The following is a 20,197-nucleotide window of genomic DNA, read 5'->3' on the forward strand; positions in this document are numbered from 1 at the left end:
GGGAGCCTGGCCACCCGGCCGGAGGTCCCCGCCCCGCCTCCGCCCCGGACGCCACCACCCCGCCGCCCCGCCGTCGCCCGCTAGCCCACCCGTAGCCGCTCGCCCCGCGTCCCCGCGCTCCCGGATGCGCCCTTTGGGGGCCACCTGGGAGCCAGTCCTCGCTGGGTAAACGGAAAGGAACAAATTCGCGTGGATGAAAGTAAAAATATCCTGGTGGGGGTGAAAAGGAGGTGGGGTTTGCCTGCGCGCGCGCTGGACTCGGGAGAGCAACTCCGGAGCGGCGCGCGGTGTCGCCTCCCGCAGGCCATGGACGGGCGGGAGGAGGACGCAGGGCGCCGCGGCCGCTCGCGCCCCTAGCCCGGCGCTCCCTCGCCCTCCCGGCCCGCTCCGGTCCTCCGGGCGCTTGGCGACTGTGTCTTCACCGCCCAGACGGCTCCGGGGAGCCGCCGATCTGCGCTCCGGATCTCCGGGATGTGCGCGTCTACGATGGGAACGCTGTGGCACCATTGGTCCCCCGTGCTCGTCAGCCTGGCCGCCCTCTTCTCCAAAGGTAAGGGGACGCCGCCGCCCTCTGTGGCCCCGGGGCGAACTTTGCTGGGAGTGAGTGTGTGGGAGGGCGTGCATGGATGGGGGCGGCCGGCAGAGTGGGTGTGCGTGTGCGTTTGTGCGTGTACACGCGCGCGTGCGGCGGCCGAGATCCTCCCGCTGCCCCTCGTAGTAGGTGCCTCCCCAGAAGACTGGGGCTGGAGGCCCGAGTGAGACCGCCAGGGCGGAAAAAGAGCCTCGTTCCCCCGACCGCGTGTTCCACTCTGGGAGGGGACCGTGAGGAACCTTGAAAGGAGAGATGGGCCCTGGGAGGGCTGAGCAAGATGTCAGAGGAAGGGACTGAAGTGACCTCCTGGAAAGGTTCAGGAATTTGGGCTTGACTTTTCCTACTGGCACAGACCCGTGAGGAAATCATGCCGGAGCACGCCTCTGTATGGGAGTGCTGTTGCGTGCATCGTGGGCTCCTGTGCCTGTGGCATGGGGCTAGCTCCGGAGAGGTGGCCCTGCGTTTCCCTAAGAGAGGCTTCTCTCTCCCTTTGCCTTCTGTGGCTATTTGTCCGGGGGCAGCATCCGTGCAGGGTGGACGCGGAGTTTCAAACCCTGCTTGTCACCTGCGTTATCCCAGCAGAGCCCCTGACTTGCAGCTGTGAGGAAGGCGGGGATTCCGCATCTGCTTGCCTCATCTGTCTCCATCCCAGTCTGTCATTGGCACAGCAAGTTTGGAAGCTCAGGACACGAATTCCTTGAAGGGAAATTATTCGAGTCACACCGGAGGTTGTAGAAAGGACCCGCTATTCTTTCTCCTTACTGATCAGGTCTCTTTATTTGTGTGGGGTTCCCACAGGGGCCTCTTTCCTACAGAGAAATGTATAAGGAGCAAAGCGGGGCATCTTAGCAGTCTCCCATGTGTGTCCCCAAATCCCTGTAAACAGAGTTTTTTTTTTTTCCTGAGAAGATTTTCGAGATGAGATCTCTCTCAGAAACTTCAAAGCCAATTATCATGCACAGAGCCTTTTTAATTACAGAAATTTTCTGTTCTCTGAGCTCTTCAGGCATCATTGAGGTTACATTGCTTTAAATCTGACAATAGCCGGCTTTTCTGCTGGCGTGACGTAGGAAGAGGGTGACCTATGCCCACCCTGCTTGGCTGTCTTTTCAAGTGCAGTCGTAATGGGCTCATGTCACCTAATTATGAGTTAGAACAATTCTGAGGACCAGCGCCTCGGGGATTTGTGATGTGCACAAGAAACGGAAGAAAAGCTCGATGAATTCAGTGAATCCACCCCAGGCAGACGTGAGGTTAAAAAAACCCAGATCCACAGCAACAACAGCCCAGCAGACTTGCTTGCCTATGGCTACGAGGCATGTTTTTTATTGGTTGTCACTTGGTTTGATAATAGGAATAGACTTCTCTGTTTTTATGCCGCAATAACAAGGTTTTATTAAGGTACGGAAAAGCTTTGTAAATATGACCCAACTGTTATGTTTCCTCGGTTAGGTACACACATAGTTCTGTTACTGATTTCTTTATTAGGCTGAGCAGGGTTGAAGAGAACTGTATTTGCCCTGCTAGTTCTGGACTTTTCAAGTGGAGACACTGAAAATGTCCTTAACATGAGGAACTCTGACGTGGAGGTCTCTGCTTGTGGAAGGATGCTGTAAGCCCGCCTATGACATATTTTGAGTTTCAGAGCCCTGAAACCTTCCAGTTGTAGAAAATTTCCTGGTGCAGGTATGAATTCTAAACACATGGACCATTCAGTTCTTTTTCCCATATGTTCACATCACTTTCCCCTCTCAGATCCTCCGACCACCTGAAAGTTCTAAAAAAGCTTGAAATCCAAGATGGACTATATTTAAGAGGATTTTAATTGGAAGGAAACATATGCATAGACACACACCATCAAAAGTGCCTAATTTGTCTGGGTCTGATGGAAAGATGGAGATTATTACCAAATATTAAATATGTGTTTCAGCATATTTTTATATTTACTGCATTGCCTTAGTTCTTTCCAAAGATGAAGACTTGAAGGAACAGATGTGCACAGATTTTCATTACCAGGCTAACGTCTTTGAACCCATATGTTTAAATTTTATGAGCAGGAAGTGATTGGTCATAGAGCAACCTCATAGATCTTTTGAAAATCAAATAAAAATAAAGTTTCATCACTTGCAGTTCTATCCCTTGGGACCTGGGAACTCTATTATGAAACAAAAAGTTTTTACCAGCACTGGTGTGCAGTCCCAGCCTTTCCTGGAGAGCAGCCTTATATGAAGTTGTCAGAGAGTTTGTGTTTTATGTTTAGAGAGTCTAGCCTTCCTGGGGAACCTGATGCAGATTACAGCTGTGCCAGCTTGCAGATGTGTTTTAACATGTTGCTATTCATTTCATGGGGGTGGGCGGGCAGGGCATGGAAAGTAAAGGGGCCCAAAGACAAATTAATGAGATTAGAGATGGGCAAAGAGCCAGGCAGGTTTTCAATACAAAGTCAGGAAGGTGGCACCATGTAGGCTGCTTGTGATGACCCTGACCTGTATCCCCCAGAGTTATGTCCTCTTGCAAATGCCGTTGAGAAGCAGACACTCAGAGGTCTGGGATCCCGGGAGAGGAGCTCCTGTGGTGATGGACCCCTGTCCGTGGGTCGTGTTGGGCACATGCTCTGCCTGCATCCCGTGGCAGAGTGCAGCCAGCCTCCTGGGCAGTGGCTTTGTGAGGGCACCTTCGCGCAGAGTGTTTCCACCTTGATAGCTTCCCTCTTAGGTCAGAAGTGAAGCATCTGGGTGGCTGAGCATCACCTCTTATTTAGGAAATATCCTCCCACAGCTCTGGACTGGAAGGCGCTTTGGTTTACAGTGACACCTTGTCCAGGCTCTCAGGGGAGGAAGAAGTATCCAGGAGGGAGCACATTGGGGTGTGTGAGTATGTGTGTGTGTGTGTGTGTGTGTGTGTGAGAGAGAGAGAGAGAGAGAGAGAGAGAGAGAGAGAGAGAGAGAGATAGGGAGGGAGAGAAAGACAGGGACAGAGACAGAGACACAGAGAGAGAGACAGACTAAACTTTATTGCTTACATTTAAACACTGTCAAAATTAAAAGGAGAGGAAATGGGGAGACCAAGAAGTTTCATTTTTCTTGAATTAAAAAGTTAGGTACTAAATATGATCTTATAAGAAATACTTATAGGCATAGAAATTTAGAATTCTAAGTATTAAGTTCTGTTTAATTTAGTTCAACTCTGAAAGCCAAGAAAAAATGAAAAACAAAACAAAAATTCCAAAAATACGCTATTGCAGAAGCTTATACTACCCTGTATTTTAAATTCATCTATCCATTTATCCACTCACCCATTTATTCAACCAGTCTTTATCCATCCATGTATCCTTCCATGCGTCCATCCATCCATCCATCCATCCATAAATCCATAAAATTTGATGGTTCAACAAATACTAAAGGCCACAGGCTTTGAGTGAGCATGGAATTCTGCAAGAACTGTTTGCCGGTGTTCTGAGGACACAGGGTCAGGAAGGTACTAAAGTGTCGCTCGATTCAGGATAGTTCACTGCCAGTCATTCCTCTAGCTTGTAAAGTACACAAACCGTCCATGGTTTTAAGTCATGGGCTCAAAACCCACCAGTTCGGTGTTCAGTTCCCTCTTCCTTTCCCCTCCTGGTTTCCTTGGTCCCCTCTCCTTCCTTATTTTATCACAATAGCTGCTTTTGGAGCACCAACTGTATACCCCACGCCATGCTGGCCATAGGATTACAGTAGTGAGAAAACCCCACACAGATACGGTTACTGTGCTCCCGGAACTGGCAGTTTATAGAGGAGATAGAGAAAGATGTTAATTATATAAAAGTGTAATTATACATTGTATAAAAATGTTATGTAAAGGAATGTAAACTTTCAACTGCGGTGTGCTAGAGGGACAGGGCAAGCATCTCTGAGCGCAGGTATATTGGCATTGGACTTAAAGCATCTGAGGGATGGGTTGGTGTTTACAGGGAGGGGGCAGACATGTACGGGGACTCCAGAGGGCCTGTGTGGCCGGGAGAGAGAGCCGTGGAGCTTGTGGTACTGCGTGAAAGGACAGGGTGGGAAGTGAACTAGAGATGGGCAGAGGTCAGGTAGGGTGTGGGGATATCCGTGGCATGTCCTCTTTCACCTGGACCAGCACCAGTTGCCCATGGCGTCCTGGTGAGGCTAGTAATAGCAGCCTCTTTCCCTCTCAAAATGGTCCAGGCGGGGGATGAATTCTGTGGTGGCTCCTTCCCAGGCACTGGTAAGGAATAGAAGGAGGTAGGGATGGATTTTAATCAGACGGTCTGTAAATTTCCCGTGGCTGCCTTAACACATGACCACAAACATGGTGACTTAAAACAACAGAACTTCATTCTCACGTAGTTCTGGAGGCCAGTAGTCCAAAATCAGTGTCCCAGGGCCAAAATGAAGGTGCTGGCAGGAGACTTTTAGGGGAGAATCGTGCCACCTCCTCATGGGTGCCGGCGGTCTTTACCTTCTGGCAACATCACTTGAAGGTAGTGTCTTCCCATCTCTCTCAGGTCTGTCCTCATGCCTCCTTCTCTTCTGTGTCTAAAACCTCCCATCCCCTCCCTCTTATGTAAGGACTCACATGGTTGCGTTTAGGGACCACCGGAATAATCCAGATCATCTCCCATCTTACGTTAATCATACCTGCAAAGACCCCTCTCCCCCTCTCTTCCCCCAAATACGGTGACATTCACAGGTTCAAGGGATTTGGACGCAGATATCTTTTGGTGAGGGTGGGGAGGCACTTTTCAACCTTCTACGGGGGTGACACATTCTAAAACCATTTTCTGTCTCCTCTCCTAAATTTTAAGTACCTCTAGAGGCAGCCTCTGTGTATTTTTCTCTCTTTGATTTCTTTTCAGTATTGAGTTTAGTACTTTGGACACTGCAAGGACTCAATAAATTTTTAGGTATCCTTAAGACTGTAGACTATTGCTGAAAGGAACTTTGCACAGCAGTAAAATGGCTTGATGCTGGGGGTTTTTTTCCACCCAGTAGTTCAAAGTGCTGCAGGAAATACTTTTGTCGATAATAATAACAGTGAATTTTAAAGTAATTTAAAATTGTATGCCAGGCACTGCACTGAGTGATTGCTGAAAGTGTTTTTTTGTGAATTTGCAGATAAACCCAATGGGTTAGATTTTATTCACCCCATTTTATAGACGCAGAAATGGAAACTCAGATAAGTAACTTGTCCAAGCTCTTACAACTAAAGTGTCACAGTCTGAATTCTGATGCTTCAGCCCACACTGTTAACTGTTTTACATTCTGCTCGTGATTATGTATAATAACTAAAAATGAATCCATTTGTCAGGCAAAAATTATGTGTGGTGCCTGACATGCTGAAGTTTGAGTGCAGAGGGGTTTCCGTGGAGTTTCAGCTCTGAGCCTTGGATGTGGCTCATTGTTTGTTGAAGGAATGAATAAGTGAAACCCCTGTTTTTTAATTTTCTCAGCCTTCATTTCTCCAGCAGCAATCGGGAATGATACCTAAAAGGAACTAAAACATGGATTTTAATCCCAAGGCTGTTACAGAGGTGGAGGGGGGGATCTGATGATGTGAAATTGTGTGGTTGTCTCCTAGGCCAGGATGCTGAAGAGTCTTCAGCTGTGCTCTCTGAATCCCAGCATCCCGTCATTCATTGGCTTCACTAACATGCGTGGGCCCTGGGGGAGGAGGGGAGACTGACGTGACCTCTGTTTCACCAGGACTAAAAGTATGGGTAGCTTTTTAGTAAAATTGTAAATAACGAGGAAGAAGCATGTAGCATGAAGGCAGACAAATATTTTTCCTGTTTCCAAAAGGAGAATGTTGGATTCTGTGAACATGTGGATTTGTGAGTTTGACTTTTGATGCCAGACAACAAACTTGAGTGAATTATGGGGAGAATATTGTGAAGGTGCTAGAGCAGAAGTGAGTGGTGACCACAGGAATCCAGCATGGATTTGTCGTGACATGAGACCAAAGACTCAGGATATTTCTATATCACTTTCTTCATTTATTTTTTAAAATCTGCTTTAAAAAAAATCCAGGAAGAATTAAGAGGATCACCCAACAACCTGAGGCCAGGGTCGTCTTCACTTAATATCAGTTTTAAGGGTCCCTTTTATTTATTTTTTAAATTAATTTTTTGGGTCAACTTTTTTATTTATTTATTTTTTCAAGATTTGGCTTCTTTTTAGATTTTATTTATTAAAAATGTTTTAAGTGTCAGAGTACTGATTTTTTTTAAATTTTATTATTTTTTGAATTGAAGTATAGTTGGTTTACAATGTCATGCCAGTCTCTGTCGTATAGCAGAGTGACTCAGTTATACACATATAGACATTCTTTATTTTATATTCTTTTCCATTATGGTTTATCACAGGATACTGAATATAGTTCCCTGTGCTCTACAGTAGTGAGACCGTGTTGTTTATCTATTTTATATATAGTAGCTTGTATCTGCTAACCCCAAGTTACTAATTTATCCCTCCCCCGCCTTTCCCCCTTGGCAACCACAAGTCTGTTCTCTATGTCTGTGAGTCTGTTTCTGTTTTGTAGATAGGTTCATTTGTGCCATATTTTATTATTATTATTTTTTTTGCGGTACGCGGGCCTCTCACCGTTGTGGCCTCTCCCATTGCAGAGCACAGGCTCCGGACGTGCCAGCTCAGCAGCCATGGCTCACGGGCCCAGCCGCTCCATGGCATGTGGGATCCTCCCGGACCGGGGCACGAACCCGTATCCCCTGCATCTGCAGGCGGACTCTCAACCACTGCGCCACCAGGGAAGCCCTGTGCCATATTTTAGATTCCACATATAAGTGCTATCATATGGTATTTTTCTTTCTTTTTCTGACTTATTTCACTTAGTATGATCATCTCTAGTTGCATCGATGTTACTGCAAATGGCATTATTTCATTCTTTTTTACGGCTGAGTCATATTCCATTGTATATATGTACCACATCTTCTTTCTCCATTCATCTGTTGATGGACATTTAGGTTGTTTCCATGTCTTGGCTATTGGGAATAGTGCTACAATGAACACAGGGGTGCATGTATCTTTTTGAATTATAGTTCTGTCCAGGCATACGCCCAGGAGTGGAATTGCTGGGTTATATGGTAATTCTAGTTTTATTTTTCTGAGGAACCTCCACAGTGTTTTTCATAGTGGCTGCACCAACTTACATTCCCACCAACAGTGTAGGAGGGTTCCAAGGGTCCCTTGTATACAGACCTATCACCCAAGACGTCTGTCCCATCAACTTCCAGAAATTAAGTATCCATAGGGGAGGAAGGCCCTTGAACTTAAAGTAAAAAGACTTGTGACACGTATTCAAAACGAGATTAAGTACATATTGTCATGACAGGAGAGCAGTAACTGAGGTTAAGAAATATGTTTGAAACAGTTGAAAGGGAGTAAAAACTTTTGTCTCTCTCTTTCTCTGGACTAAAGCCGAGAAACGAGACTTCATATACGTTTGAAAGGACAGGCAGTCACAAAGAGCTTTTAGCCATTAATGACATTGGTTATTTTCCTCTTGTGAAAAATAGTATCTTTTTATGTTTATGGGAGAATTGCTGAGCAGACTCACTAAATAAAGAAGGTGGCAGTCAGACTGCAGTTTTGTTGTTGTTTTTGTTTGTGTGTTTGGTCGGGAAAGCCATGTTGGTAGGTGGGGATATGCTTAAGTTATAATATAACTCGCTGAGATCCTCAAGGTTCTGGACACAATCTCTTAGGACATCGTGGCAGGAAAAGATTTTGATATCAAAACCGATGTTGATGTCGCCAATTCTCTGCCTGCCCTTAATCCTCATCACCCTTTAAGTCTCATCTCTTTAGCAGGTAAAACATGTCAACCACTGCCTCTTGCTACAGCAGAAAGCCCAGGACAGAAAAGCCAGGTTCCTGACTTTAGATTTCCAGCAAAAGACAAAAGATTTGGAAAAACATATGTTCATGGGCATGTGTTTTCTGAGCACACCCTCTCCTTCTTCACCTCAGTAAATATTTTTTCACCGGGGGGAGAGGGAAGGAGGATTTGGAGGTTAGTTCAGATGCCAGAGTGCTTTTGAGATGCTCTGTGTCACTTCACTCCAAGGATGAGTTAGAGCAATGTAAGTTAGATTTCTCAAATATATTTGGAGATTCATAGAGGAAGAGAACCTGCTGTAAAAAGCAGAAGGCATGTCTGTGTGCAGTGACCAGGCAGTGAGCTCCAGCGACGTGCTGAGAGTGGCAGAATATTTCCCAGATCAGCTGAGGAAGCTGGAGCAGACATGGCGGAAGGAAGCCCAATCAGCCTGAGGAGGCCCTGAGGTCAAGATCACGGAGGCATATCTGTGGTCTGCCTGTACTGACCGCAGGAGACCGGATGCCATTTGGACCAATGACAAAGTCTGTCGTTGAAGTGAACCCTCCTGGTTGTCGTGGGCACTTTGAATCTTTCAGAGCTTGCATGTGATCTCTGTAATAATTGGAAGCGGGGGATATTGTTTGGCTACTGGGTGAAATGGGGAATCCAAATAGAAATGAAGTTCCATCCCATAAAAAGGAAGACATGTGTGTTTCTTGCTCTCTGAAGCCGGGGACCAAGTTTGCATTCACTCCAGCATCCTTGTCAACACGCTGGGCAGACACGCCTGGGTGGCACTGAGCCTTGGCGGTTCGTGGGTGCCTGATGGTGTCTGATGGCCGGTGTCGACCTTGAGCACGGCCTGCAGGCTCTCGTCCCAGGACCCCATCCCAGCCCGTCCATGGTGGACGTCTGTGTCGAGACCAGCTGTGACAACAGATGGGATGCTCTTTCATTAGAGGAGCAGGTTCACAGAAGGAGGGCAAGGATGCTGTGTGGCAGAATTGCTCTGGGAAGGATCTGAAGTTAGAACAGTCTAACACTTGAGATAAGTGGATAGTGCAGCCCGCTGAACTTGGGGCAGTAAATGCCAGCTGGGGAAGGACAGCGCCAGGAGCTTGAGAGGGACATGTGCACAGACAGAGTGGAGGGATATTTAAGGACTTTATCAGATGAATTGGGAGATTTTGATTGACATATATACACTGATATGTATAAAATAGATAACTAATAAGAACCTGCTGTATAAAAAATAAATAAAATTAAATTTAAAAAAGCAGACAAACAAAAAAACCTGTTTCTTTCCCAAGTTCCTTTTCTAAGAAATACTTCTCAGGCCTTAGTACCAGGAAAAAAAAAAAAAAAGCTGTGTTTATCCTGAGAAATAGTTTACACTGTATCCTGTGAACACCGTGAATTTTCTAAGTGAATTTCCAAGTGTCTGTCTTTGCTTGAACTCCTAGGAGTCTCTGAGGCAACTTTGCTATTTATAAGTCTAGGAAATTTAAGAGACACATCTTGTGACTCAGCTTCATCCTTGGCTTTATTTTATTTTCCTTATTCTGTCTCTCTTGTCTGCTTCCTTGCTTACTTCTATCCCAGTGCATTTATTTTTTGTAAGCTACTTCAAAGTAATCCTGACATGAGGGAGAGGTAAAAATAAATAATCTCACTACCCGAAGATGACTGCCTCAACAGTTTGATGTCTTTCGTTCTAGCTGTTTCTCTATGAATTTTAAAAGCGGTTGTGTTCACACTGTCTCTGGGACACATAATTGGTTTTTGACTTTTTTGAGTTCATATGTTTATATAAGCATTTCCTCATGTTTTAAAAATGTATCAGGGATATATTTTTAATGTCTGCACCATAGCTGAAAATTTTCAGCTCTTTTTGCACAATTACATAATTTATAGTTTTCTGCTATTATGAGGAAATAATTATCTTTGTGCATAATTTGTGCTTTGAGTTACTTTCTTAAAGAGAATCACAGTTATTTAATTACTAGGCCAAAGAGTATGGGTAGAGCTTTTGTTGACAAGCTGTTTTCCAGACAGGCTTACCTTTTTGTACAGGTGTTAGCGATACATGAAAGCATCCGTTCTGTTGAACCTTGATGCCCTTAGCGATGGCACTGTGGGTGTCTGCTGTATCCCACAATCTTTGCTGAGTGCCTTGGTGGCCCCGAAAAGTATTCAAAATGTGTCATGGAGAGAGTCACATCGAGGATGTGGCTTCTGAGGCCCCGAAGCTGTTTTCCTCCACGTGTGGTCCAGGGCCCTGCGATGCCTTGCCTCTTGAAGGCTGTGCATTTGGAGCAGGTGAGGTCATACAGTCTGTGGCCAGTGGGAAGATGCAGAATTGCTTACAGTGGGTGCTCCTGGGGATGCTATGTGAAGAGGACTCCGGTCAACAGATAATGTGGAGGTAAAGAGCCTGCAGTTTCAAGGTTATGAGGGAAAATGAAAATGCATTTAGAAATTCAGTGAGAAGGATGTGATCTAGTTACCTGGGAAGATGAAATCTCTCCAGGACATGCTGTTTGGGAATCACTATCATAGAACAGAATCAAAACAGCAGGTGGACATTTAAACCTGAATTCTGGGACTTCCCTGGTGGCGCATTGGTTAAGAATCTGCCTGCCAGTGCAGGGGACACGGGTTTGAGCCCTGATCCAGGAAGATCCCACATGCTGTGGAGCAACTAAGCCCATGCACTGCAAGTACTGAGCCTGCGCTCTAGAGCCTGCGAGCCACAACTGCTGAGCCCACGTGCCACAACTACTGGAGCCTGTGCACCGCAACTACTGAGCCTGTGCTCTGGAGCCCACGTGCAACAACTAATGAAGCCTGTGCACCACAACTACTAAGCCTGCGCCCTAGAGCCCATGAGCCACAACTCCTGAAGCCCACGTGCCTAGAGCCCATGCTCCGGAACAAGAGAAGCCACCGCAATGAGAAGCCTGCGCACTGCAACAAAGAGTAGCCCCCCCTTGCTGCAACTAGAGAAAGCTCATGCACACCAATGAAGACCCAACACAGCCAAAAATAAATAAATAAAATAAGTTTATTAAAAAATAAATAAATCTGAATTCCTTGATTCTGTGACTTTGATAGAATTAAAAGGGCCCCTGCTGCTTAAATACAGCAAAAATTCTTCAAGTTCAGCCCTGAGATTGACCTAGCTCTCCTACTTTGTCTGACACAGGGACTGTCACCCGTACTAAGCACCAAGGGCTTTGATTTATTTATCCAACAATTAGTTTGTTGAGGGCAAGTTACAAACACAGTGAGGTAGGCTCTGAGGATGTGTCAATGAATATGAAATCAACTCTGCCCTCGAAGTGCTGGACACTGAGACCTGAACTCCTACCTCTCTCGGGTAAGCCAACGAATACAGGTACGGAAACGTGTTTGATTAAGCGGAGAGAGGAAGGAATGGCAGCCTTGATTTCCCCTTAGAACCCTTAAGAGGTCTTTTCTATGATCTTTGCTTTTTCTTTGTCGGCCAAGGTTCTCAGTTGCTGACAACAGAATCTGCTCTGGCAGAGATGGATTTCCTGAATTGTGTGAGGCGGTGTATAGACCCGCCGTGCACACCAGGGACCCAGGCTGGGGGAGGAACAGCAGCAGCCAGCAGAAAGCCCCAGCCACAGTATCTCCTGTTCTGGCCCAGGTCCCACTAGCACCGTTGCCTTCCTGTCGGCGCCCAGAGGACCCAGTGCTTCCCTCCCTCAGGGTGCTCCCGACGGAACCACACGCTCTTCCGCTCTCTGCAAGAAGGACTGATCTCGTTAGCTGGTGCCTCTCCTTGCTCGTTGTCTCTCTCTGGGTTTCAGATGGGTGCGTCTGTCCAGTGGCACCCAAGACAGATCTGGAACCCCAGAATCAGGAGATTCCTGCCTACCTTGCTGTCAGGACCCCAGCCTCTTCAGTTCTGGAAGAGACCCGCAATTGGTGTGAAATGTGCCCGTCTTCGGTATCCAAAGAAACTCTCAGCTTGTTAAAATTGATTTCAGTGACCTTGCAAAAAGTCATGTTCAAATATCTCATCTGTGTAACTTTTCTCTTCCCAAGAGGACTGTGGGAAGGAAACAAAGACCCTTATTGTGTGTTTCTCATGTTGCTGGTCATGGTGTTGGTGAACATGTGCTCAATTAATGGCTGATTCAGTTTTGATTTTTCTAGACAGTCTTCTAGGATTTGAAAGTATTCCTTGGGTTTCTTTGAACTGGAGGCTCTCAAGAGGAGGTACCGTTTTATTCTCTCCCAAAGGCCTCTAGGTTACTATCCTCAGTCAACCTTTAACAGATGCTGTGAAGGAAGAAATCAAAGCAGGTCTTCAGCTGAGACTCCTTTTCTGGAATAGGAAGCAGAGTGCATGGCTTCCCCAAGAAGCCATGGATTGGATGGAAGAATTCTGCCTGAGTTTGATTTATTTAAGGAAATGCTTTCTAGTGATGAATAACTAGACATCTTTTGGTTGCAGGTACAAAACAAAAATCTAAAATTGCCTAAGGGATACATTAGTGAGGATGGGCTAGTATGATGGGTAGACTCTGATGTAATGTGTATATATATATATATGTACACACACACACATATAAAACATACATACATACATAACACATACATATGTATATAGTACACATGTAATATACAGATGAGTAAAAACCCATGTCTCTGTGGCTTAATTTGACAAAGGTTTATTTCTGGTTTGCTTAGAGTCCAGTTGACCCTCTTTGACTTTGTAGTTATGCCATTTTGAACCCATGACAGTAGGGGATGAGAGGACCTAGGGGATTTACGTGGGATGCATTTAAAGTCTGGATTTGGAAATGGCTTCATTATACCCACATCTTATTGACCAGCATTAGAAACAGAGCCTCCATCTAACTGCAGGGAGGACTGGGAAAGGTAGAGGAGAATGTATTGGGCTGGCCAGAAAGTTCATTTGGGTGTAACTTTTTGGCTGACCCAGTATTTGTTTGGTAAACATTAATGGTCTCTGCCTAAAGGAAAAGGGAAATGTAATGGTTCACATAGCTGAAATTCTGGGGGGTGACTGACATCAGGCAAGGCTTGATCCAGGTGCTCACGTGATGCCATAGGGACCTAGACTCTCTTTGCTCCTCTTTAACTGTATTGGTTCTGTTCTAACGCACACTGTCCTTCATTTAAGCAAGATGCTTCCCCAGCTCAGAATTACACCTTTTTACCCTAAATTCAGTAAATAGAGCATATCTCTCAACAATTCCATCAAAGTTCTGGACCTGCCTCTTAAAGGTCCACATTGCTCTGTGAGTCTTCTGAATCAGTGACTGAGCACAGAAGGATGGGATAGGTGCAGGCTGATTGGCTCAAGTTTAGCCAATAAGCTCCCCCTTTGGAGCCTGGAGTAGGAACCCACCTAGACCACCCGATAAGAAAATGAGAGGCAGTTTATGCAAAATAATTCAGAATACTTTTACCAAAAGCGGGGAGATGAGAATTTTGTATTCTTGCCCAGACGACAACTCCCAGTATAGAATTGTCCCCTCTTGGAGAAGTTACTTTATCCTTTGATGTTTGTTTAAATGTACTGTATGCTTTTGTTTCAATGATTATAATTTTTCAGAGCCCTTCATTAGATGTGAAAACTATGCACAATGGAAATAACTGTTGTGAATAAATATTTGCATGATGGGCTGTTAAAAGCAAGCATCAAAACACACAATGGCTTGTTTTACAAGCATTCAATATTTTGAAATGTGAGATCAGTGAAACAACTGAGAATTCTATTGAAAGGGAGAAAGAACAGCTTAAATAATATTATTTACATTTTCAAGGGAACTGTGTCAACAAAATGAGGGAAAACAGTGATTTTGATGTACAGAAATGTAAAAGCAGCTTACCATTGAGTTCTGACTTTTCCCTTTAGTTTCTGCATATCTGGTCCTCATAAATCTAGTGTTCTGCTGAATTCCTTAATTAGGCAATACACATTAGGGAGTTGGGTTTTGCCTGTACTTCAGATAAATGTAACCTTAAAACAAAGTGGAAGAACAGTTTCTAGGATATTCTGGTATTATAGATAACCTAATATTTACATTTTGGGAAGGACCAAAGCTTGCAGTGCACATTTGGGCCAAATGTCACCTTTTAACTATCCTAAAGTAATTTTTCCAGAATTATTTTGGATGTGGTAAAGAGATTTTTGATAGGGAAAGGACATTTATACTATTCTTTAATGATTGGAATTTAAAAGCAAGCCTCATGATTCTAAAGGATGCAAAACAAATAAAGCAGTAGGGTGCCATATGCCTTCAACTGATAAGGAAGAAAAAAATGCTTTAGAAAATGTTTATTGAATTATAGTTGATTTACAATGTTGTGTTAGTTTCAGGTATACAGCAAAGTGATTCAATTATACATATATATAAATATATAAATACATATTCTTTTATTACATTCTCTTCCATTACACGTTATTACAAGAATCTTTTTTAAAAAAGTTTTTTTTTGTTGTGGTCAAAAGTCACATAATATAAAACATACTATCTTAACCATATTTAACTGTACAGTTCAGTGGCACTAAGTACATTCACATTGTTGTGCAACTCTCACCATCATCCACCTTCTGAACTTTTGGGGTTTTTTTTGGCTGAATTGGGTCTTCGTTGCTGTGCTTGGGCTTTCTCTAGTTGCAGTGAGCGGGGGCTACTCTTCGTTGCGGTGTGCAGGCTTCTCATTGCGGGTGGCTTCTCTTGTTGCAGAGCACAGGCTCTAGGTGCGCAGATTTCAGTAGTTGTGGCTCGTGGGCTCAGTAGTTGTGACTCGCGGGCTCTAGAGCACAGGTTCAGTAGTTGTGGCACACGGGCCTAGTTGCTCCGCGGCATGTGGGATCTTCCCGGACCAGGGCTCGAATCCGTGTCCCCTGCATTGCCAGGAGGATTGTTAACCACTGCGCCACCAGGGGAGTCCCCGAATTTTTCACCTTCCTAAACTGAAGTTCTATCCCCATTAAACCCTGACACCCTATTCTCCATCCCCACCCCTCGTGCCCCTCCCCCCCCACCTCTGGCATCTACCAATGTACTTTCTGACTCTGTGAGTTTGGCTATTCTAGGTACTTCGTATAAGTGGAATCAAACAGTATTTGTCTGCACCTGCTGTGTATTGGAATGCATTTTTAAGGTTAACTTAAAGGTATTGAATATCTTTTTTAAAAGCCTTCGGATTTCCTCCTGTAGTTGGATGTCAGGGGTGTGGCTTTTGATTGACAGATGGTGTCAGGTGGTACACGTGGCCTGCAAATACGCTCTGTGTGGCTTTCGCGGTGACTGTCTTGTCATTATTTGGAGATCAGCAGATTTTCACGAGAGCCTGGATTTTCCTGCTTCTTTTCCATGGTGAGCAGCCCTGATACTTCTGCATGTCAACAATGGTTCCAAGCAGGACAGCAGCTGTCACTACCAGATGCTCTGCACTGGGTCCATCTTCTTTTCTTTTCTTTCCTAGTTGCATTATCCCTGGATTTGGACTACTAGAGAACTGGTGCCCTGGGTTTGGGTGCCTGTCAAATGTGGGGAGATGAACACTGGAGTGGAATCCCAGTGTTTCTGGAATCCGCAGAGCTTCACTCATTTAGGTCATTTTGCTGGGCCCTGGGGCTGTGTGAATTGACAATCTCTGCTGGATAATATTTACTTTTAGTTTCCAGGAATTGCTTGATTTTGTTTACTACTTTGTTTTTACATTATTTCTTTATTTGGAGGAGTGCCCTTGACACTAGAATATTTGAATGGAGGGGTCATGCAAAGCCCTCTGAGGGGTATGTAAGTGGAGATATTTGAAAAGAAATGCATTTACAAATCCTCAATTTCTGTATGTATTTGTTCCTAAACTTGATCCCTCTAGGTTAATTTACAATTACCCCGTGCATCTTCTATCTCTTCCTCTCTGTCTCTCTGTCACACACACACCCCTTCTTTGAATTTACAATAGAAAGGTACCTCTCATCCATCTAGTGTCTTGCTCTGTATGATTCATTTCTCCCAGGTGTTAAAGCCTCCACAGTCCCCAGGTACAATTATTAATTACAAATTTAATCAGAGCAGCATAACACTCCCACCCCATAGCTCATTAAGAGGTACATTTACAAGAAGAGAAGTACTTTTTATTTTTTAAAAAAAATTATCAAAATGTGGAATGTATTTATGCTGTGTCATAATATAATTGTAACAATGCCAACTTGATGAAGTTTTTGAATACTGAGAATCTTTTAGTAAGAAGAAACAAAAAAATTTAAGTTCAGTATAGACACACCTATATTTTTGTTGTAGCAAAGTGTAATAGGATGATGGGTACATTACTTTCAAGATTAAAAGTACATTACGTTAGGATACTTCCATGTCTTGGCTATTGTGAATAGTGCTGCAATGAACATTGGGGTGCATGTATCTTTTTGAATTATGGTTTTCTCTGGGTATATGCCCAGGAGTGGGATTGCTGGATCATATGGTAGTTCTATTTTTAGTCTTTTAAGGAACCTCCCTACTGTTCTCCATAGTGGCTGCACCAACTTACCTTCCCACCAACAGTGTAGGAGGGTTCCCTTTTCTCCACACCCTCTCGGGCATTTGTTATTTGTAGACTTTTTGATGATGGCCATTCTGACCGGTGTGAGGTGATTCCTCATTGTGGTTTTGATTTGCATTTCTCTAATAATTAGCGATGTTGAACATCTTTTCATGTGCCTCTTGGCCTTCTGTATGTCTTCTTTGAAGAAATGTCTATTTAGATCATTTTTTGATCGGGTTGGTTTTTTTTTTTTTATATTGAGCTCTATGAGCTGTTTGTATATTTTAGAGATTAATACCTTGTCGGTCTCATCATTTAAACAGCTTATATGGAAAGCAGAAATAAACCCAGACATAGAAAACAAACGTATGGTTACCAAAGGGGAAAGTGGGTGGGGGGATAAATTAGGAGTTTGGGATTAACATATACACACTACTGGTGTATCAAGTAGATACGCAACAAGGACCTAGGGAATTATACTCAATATCATGTACTAACCCGTAATGGAAAATAATCTGAAAAAGAATCTATCTATCTATATCTCTATATATATCTGAATCATTTTGCTGTACACCTGAAACTAACACAACATTGTAAATCAACTATACTTCAATAAAAAAAAGGTATATCACAATAGGATAAAATTCTGTATGGGAATCAGAATGGAAATGTGAGTTTAGGGGGAAAAGGAACAATGTAAGATTGCCATTGTTAAAGAAGATTTTTTAAAGATTTCATCAATGGTTGGAAGTAGGTGTCAAGTCATTCTATTATTTATATTCCAAGGGATGCAGTTAAAAGAGTGATGTAACAGTTTCGTGTTAACTGTCAAGGTGTACAATACCCAGGAAACCTTACCCTTAGCAACCGTTGAAACTGTGATGAAAAATATTAGATATCAGTTCTTAAATGTGCTAGTGGGTACGTAGTTGTAGAAATTTTCTCTCCAAAGTGAGAGGAACATCCTCTTGGAAAAGCATTGCCTTTAGAGTGGTAGTTCTCAGCCTGGGTTACATGTTAGAATCACCTGTCAGGTTTTCCAACATTCCGTTGCCCAAGGAAATCAGAATACCCTGGGGTGACATCCAGGCGTTGGGGGTTTTGAGAGATTCCCCCCCAATTGATTCTGATGTGAAATCGAGGCTGAGAACCATGAAGCAAAGCCGTCAAGGGAAAACATCTGTCCACGTGGAGGAGTAAAGCAGGGATTCTGAACGCTGGCTGCACAGTGGAATCTCGTGAGAAGGTATTTGGTGGGGTGGGTGAGTGTCAGGTTAATTGAGGTAAATTTGCGTGGTGTACAGTTCACCTTTTTGTACAGTTCTGTGAATTTCGACAAATGCATATAGTCTTGTAACCACTGCCACACTCAAGACAGGGAACATTTCTATCACCCCCAAAGTTTTCTCCTACCCTTTCCGAGCTAGTCTCTCCCTCTACCCTCATCCCCTGGCCACCATGGATCTGTCTCCTGTCACTAAAGTTTTGCTTTTTTTCCAGAATGTTATACACATGGTACCAAATCTTATATACATGTTACCATACCTTATGTTACTTTCACTTAGCCCAGTGCATTTCATATCCTTCCAGGTTGTTGGAGATGTTACCTAGTCCAGGCTAGTACTGCTCCCACACGATGGGACAAATCGAGAGATGAAGTGTTGGGGTGAAGAATAGTGACTTCATTCAGAAAGCCAGCAGACAGAGAAGAAGGTGTCCCAAAGAACCATCTTACCCCAGTTAGAAATCAGGCTTCCTCTTTTAAAAAACATTTTTTAAATTAAATTTTAAAATCTAAATTAAAATTTTTTTCATAAAATAAATCTCAATAAACTTTATTTTTTATTGAAGTACAGTTGCTGTACAATATTATATAAGTTATAGGTATACAATATAGTGATTCATAATTTTGTGTGTGTGTGTGTGTGTATGTGGGCCTGTCACTGTTGTGGCCTCTCCCGTTGCGGAGCACAGGCTCCGGATGCACAGGCTCAGCGGCCATGGCTCACGGGCCCAGCCGCTCCGCGGCATGTGGGATCTTCCCAAACCAGGGCACGAACCCGCGTCCCCTGCATCGGCAGGCGGACTCTCAACCACTGCGCCACCAGGGAAGCCCGAGAACTGCCATCTTAATAATGATGAACTCTCTAATTCACGAACATGGTACATGTGACAATTTATTTAGGCTTTCTTTGATTTTTATCACCACTGTTTTATAGTTTGCAGAATACAGATGCCACACAAACGTTTTAGATTTATACCCAAGTGTTCCAGGTTTTCGGGTGCTATTTGTGAATAGTATTCTTTTTAAAATGTGAATTTATTGCAAATATATAGAATAAAATCGATTTTTATATATTGACCTTTTATCCTAAACTTATTTATTTTAGTAGCTTTTTTTGGGTGGACTCTTGGTAACATTTTATGGACAATCATGTCATTTGTGAATATAGTTTCATTGCCTACTGTTCAATCAATATGCCTTTCCCCTTGTTCCTTTTGTACTGGCTAGAAATTCCAGTATGATGTTGAGTAAAAGTGGGGAGCATTTGCATCCTTGCCTTGTTTCCAATCTTAGGAGAAAGACATTCAGTCTTTCACCATTAACTATGATGTAGGTTTCTTGTAGATGAATATATATGTTTATGAAATATGTGGGTTTCATAAAAATATGGAGATGAAGTTCTGTTCTGTTCCTAATTTATGGGCAGATTTTGTCATAAATAGATGTTGAACTTTGACGAATCCTTTTATTACATCAATTGCCACAAGCGTATGATTTTTCTTTGTCTGTTGATATTGTGGGTTACATTGATTTCCACAAATTGAATCACTCTGTATTCCTTGTACAAACCCAACTTAGTCATGGTATAATTTTCAATACATTGCTGTATTTGATTTGCTGATATTTTGTGTGGGGCTTTTGTATCTAAGTTATTTTCTGTAGTTTTCTTCTATGTACTATCTTTGTCTAGTTTCTGTATTAGGGTAATACCAGTTTCATAGAGTGAAATGTGGAGTGTTGCCTCCTGTTCTGTGTTCTGGAGGAGACTATAAATGCAGTGCTAGAACTTCTTTAAATGTTTGGTTTAAATTTTCTGATGAAACTGCCTCTGTTTGGAATCTTTTTTCAGAAGCTTTTAAATTATTGATTCAATTTAATAGTGTTAGGGCTATTCAAATTATCTTATATTGAGTAAGTTT

At 43.5% G+C, this 20,197-nt stretch overlaps 1 protein-coding gene across 1 annotated transcript in view; it reads left to right on the forward strand.

Annotated features, from left to right (window-relative positions):
- Window positions 1-471: 471 nt before the first annotated feature.
- The window catches only part of TMEM132D (transmembrane protein 132D), a gene marked incomplete at both ends in the record, with an annotated part of 626,392 nt that continues 606,666 nt past the window's right edge, over window positions 472-20,197 (forward strand). Inside the window, one exon of the mRNA XM_081251621.1 lies at window positions 472-550. Within this exon, the coding sequence (XP_081107747.1) occupies window positions 472-550 (79 nt within the window). The remainder of the gene's footprint in view (window positions 551-20,197) is intronic.

Source organism: Mesoplodon bidens, assembly GCF_964165515.1.
Source record: "Mesoplodon bidens genome assembly, chromosome: 13".
NCBI lineage: Eukaryota > Metazoa > Chordata > Mammalia > Artiodactyla > Ziphiidae > Mesoplodon > Mesoplodon bidens.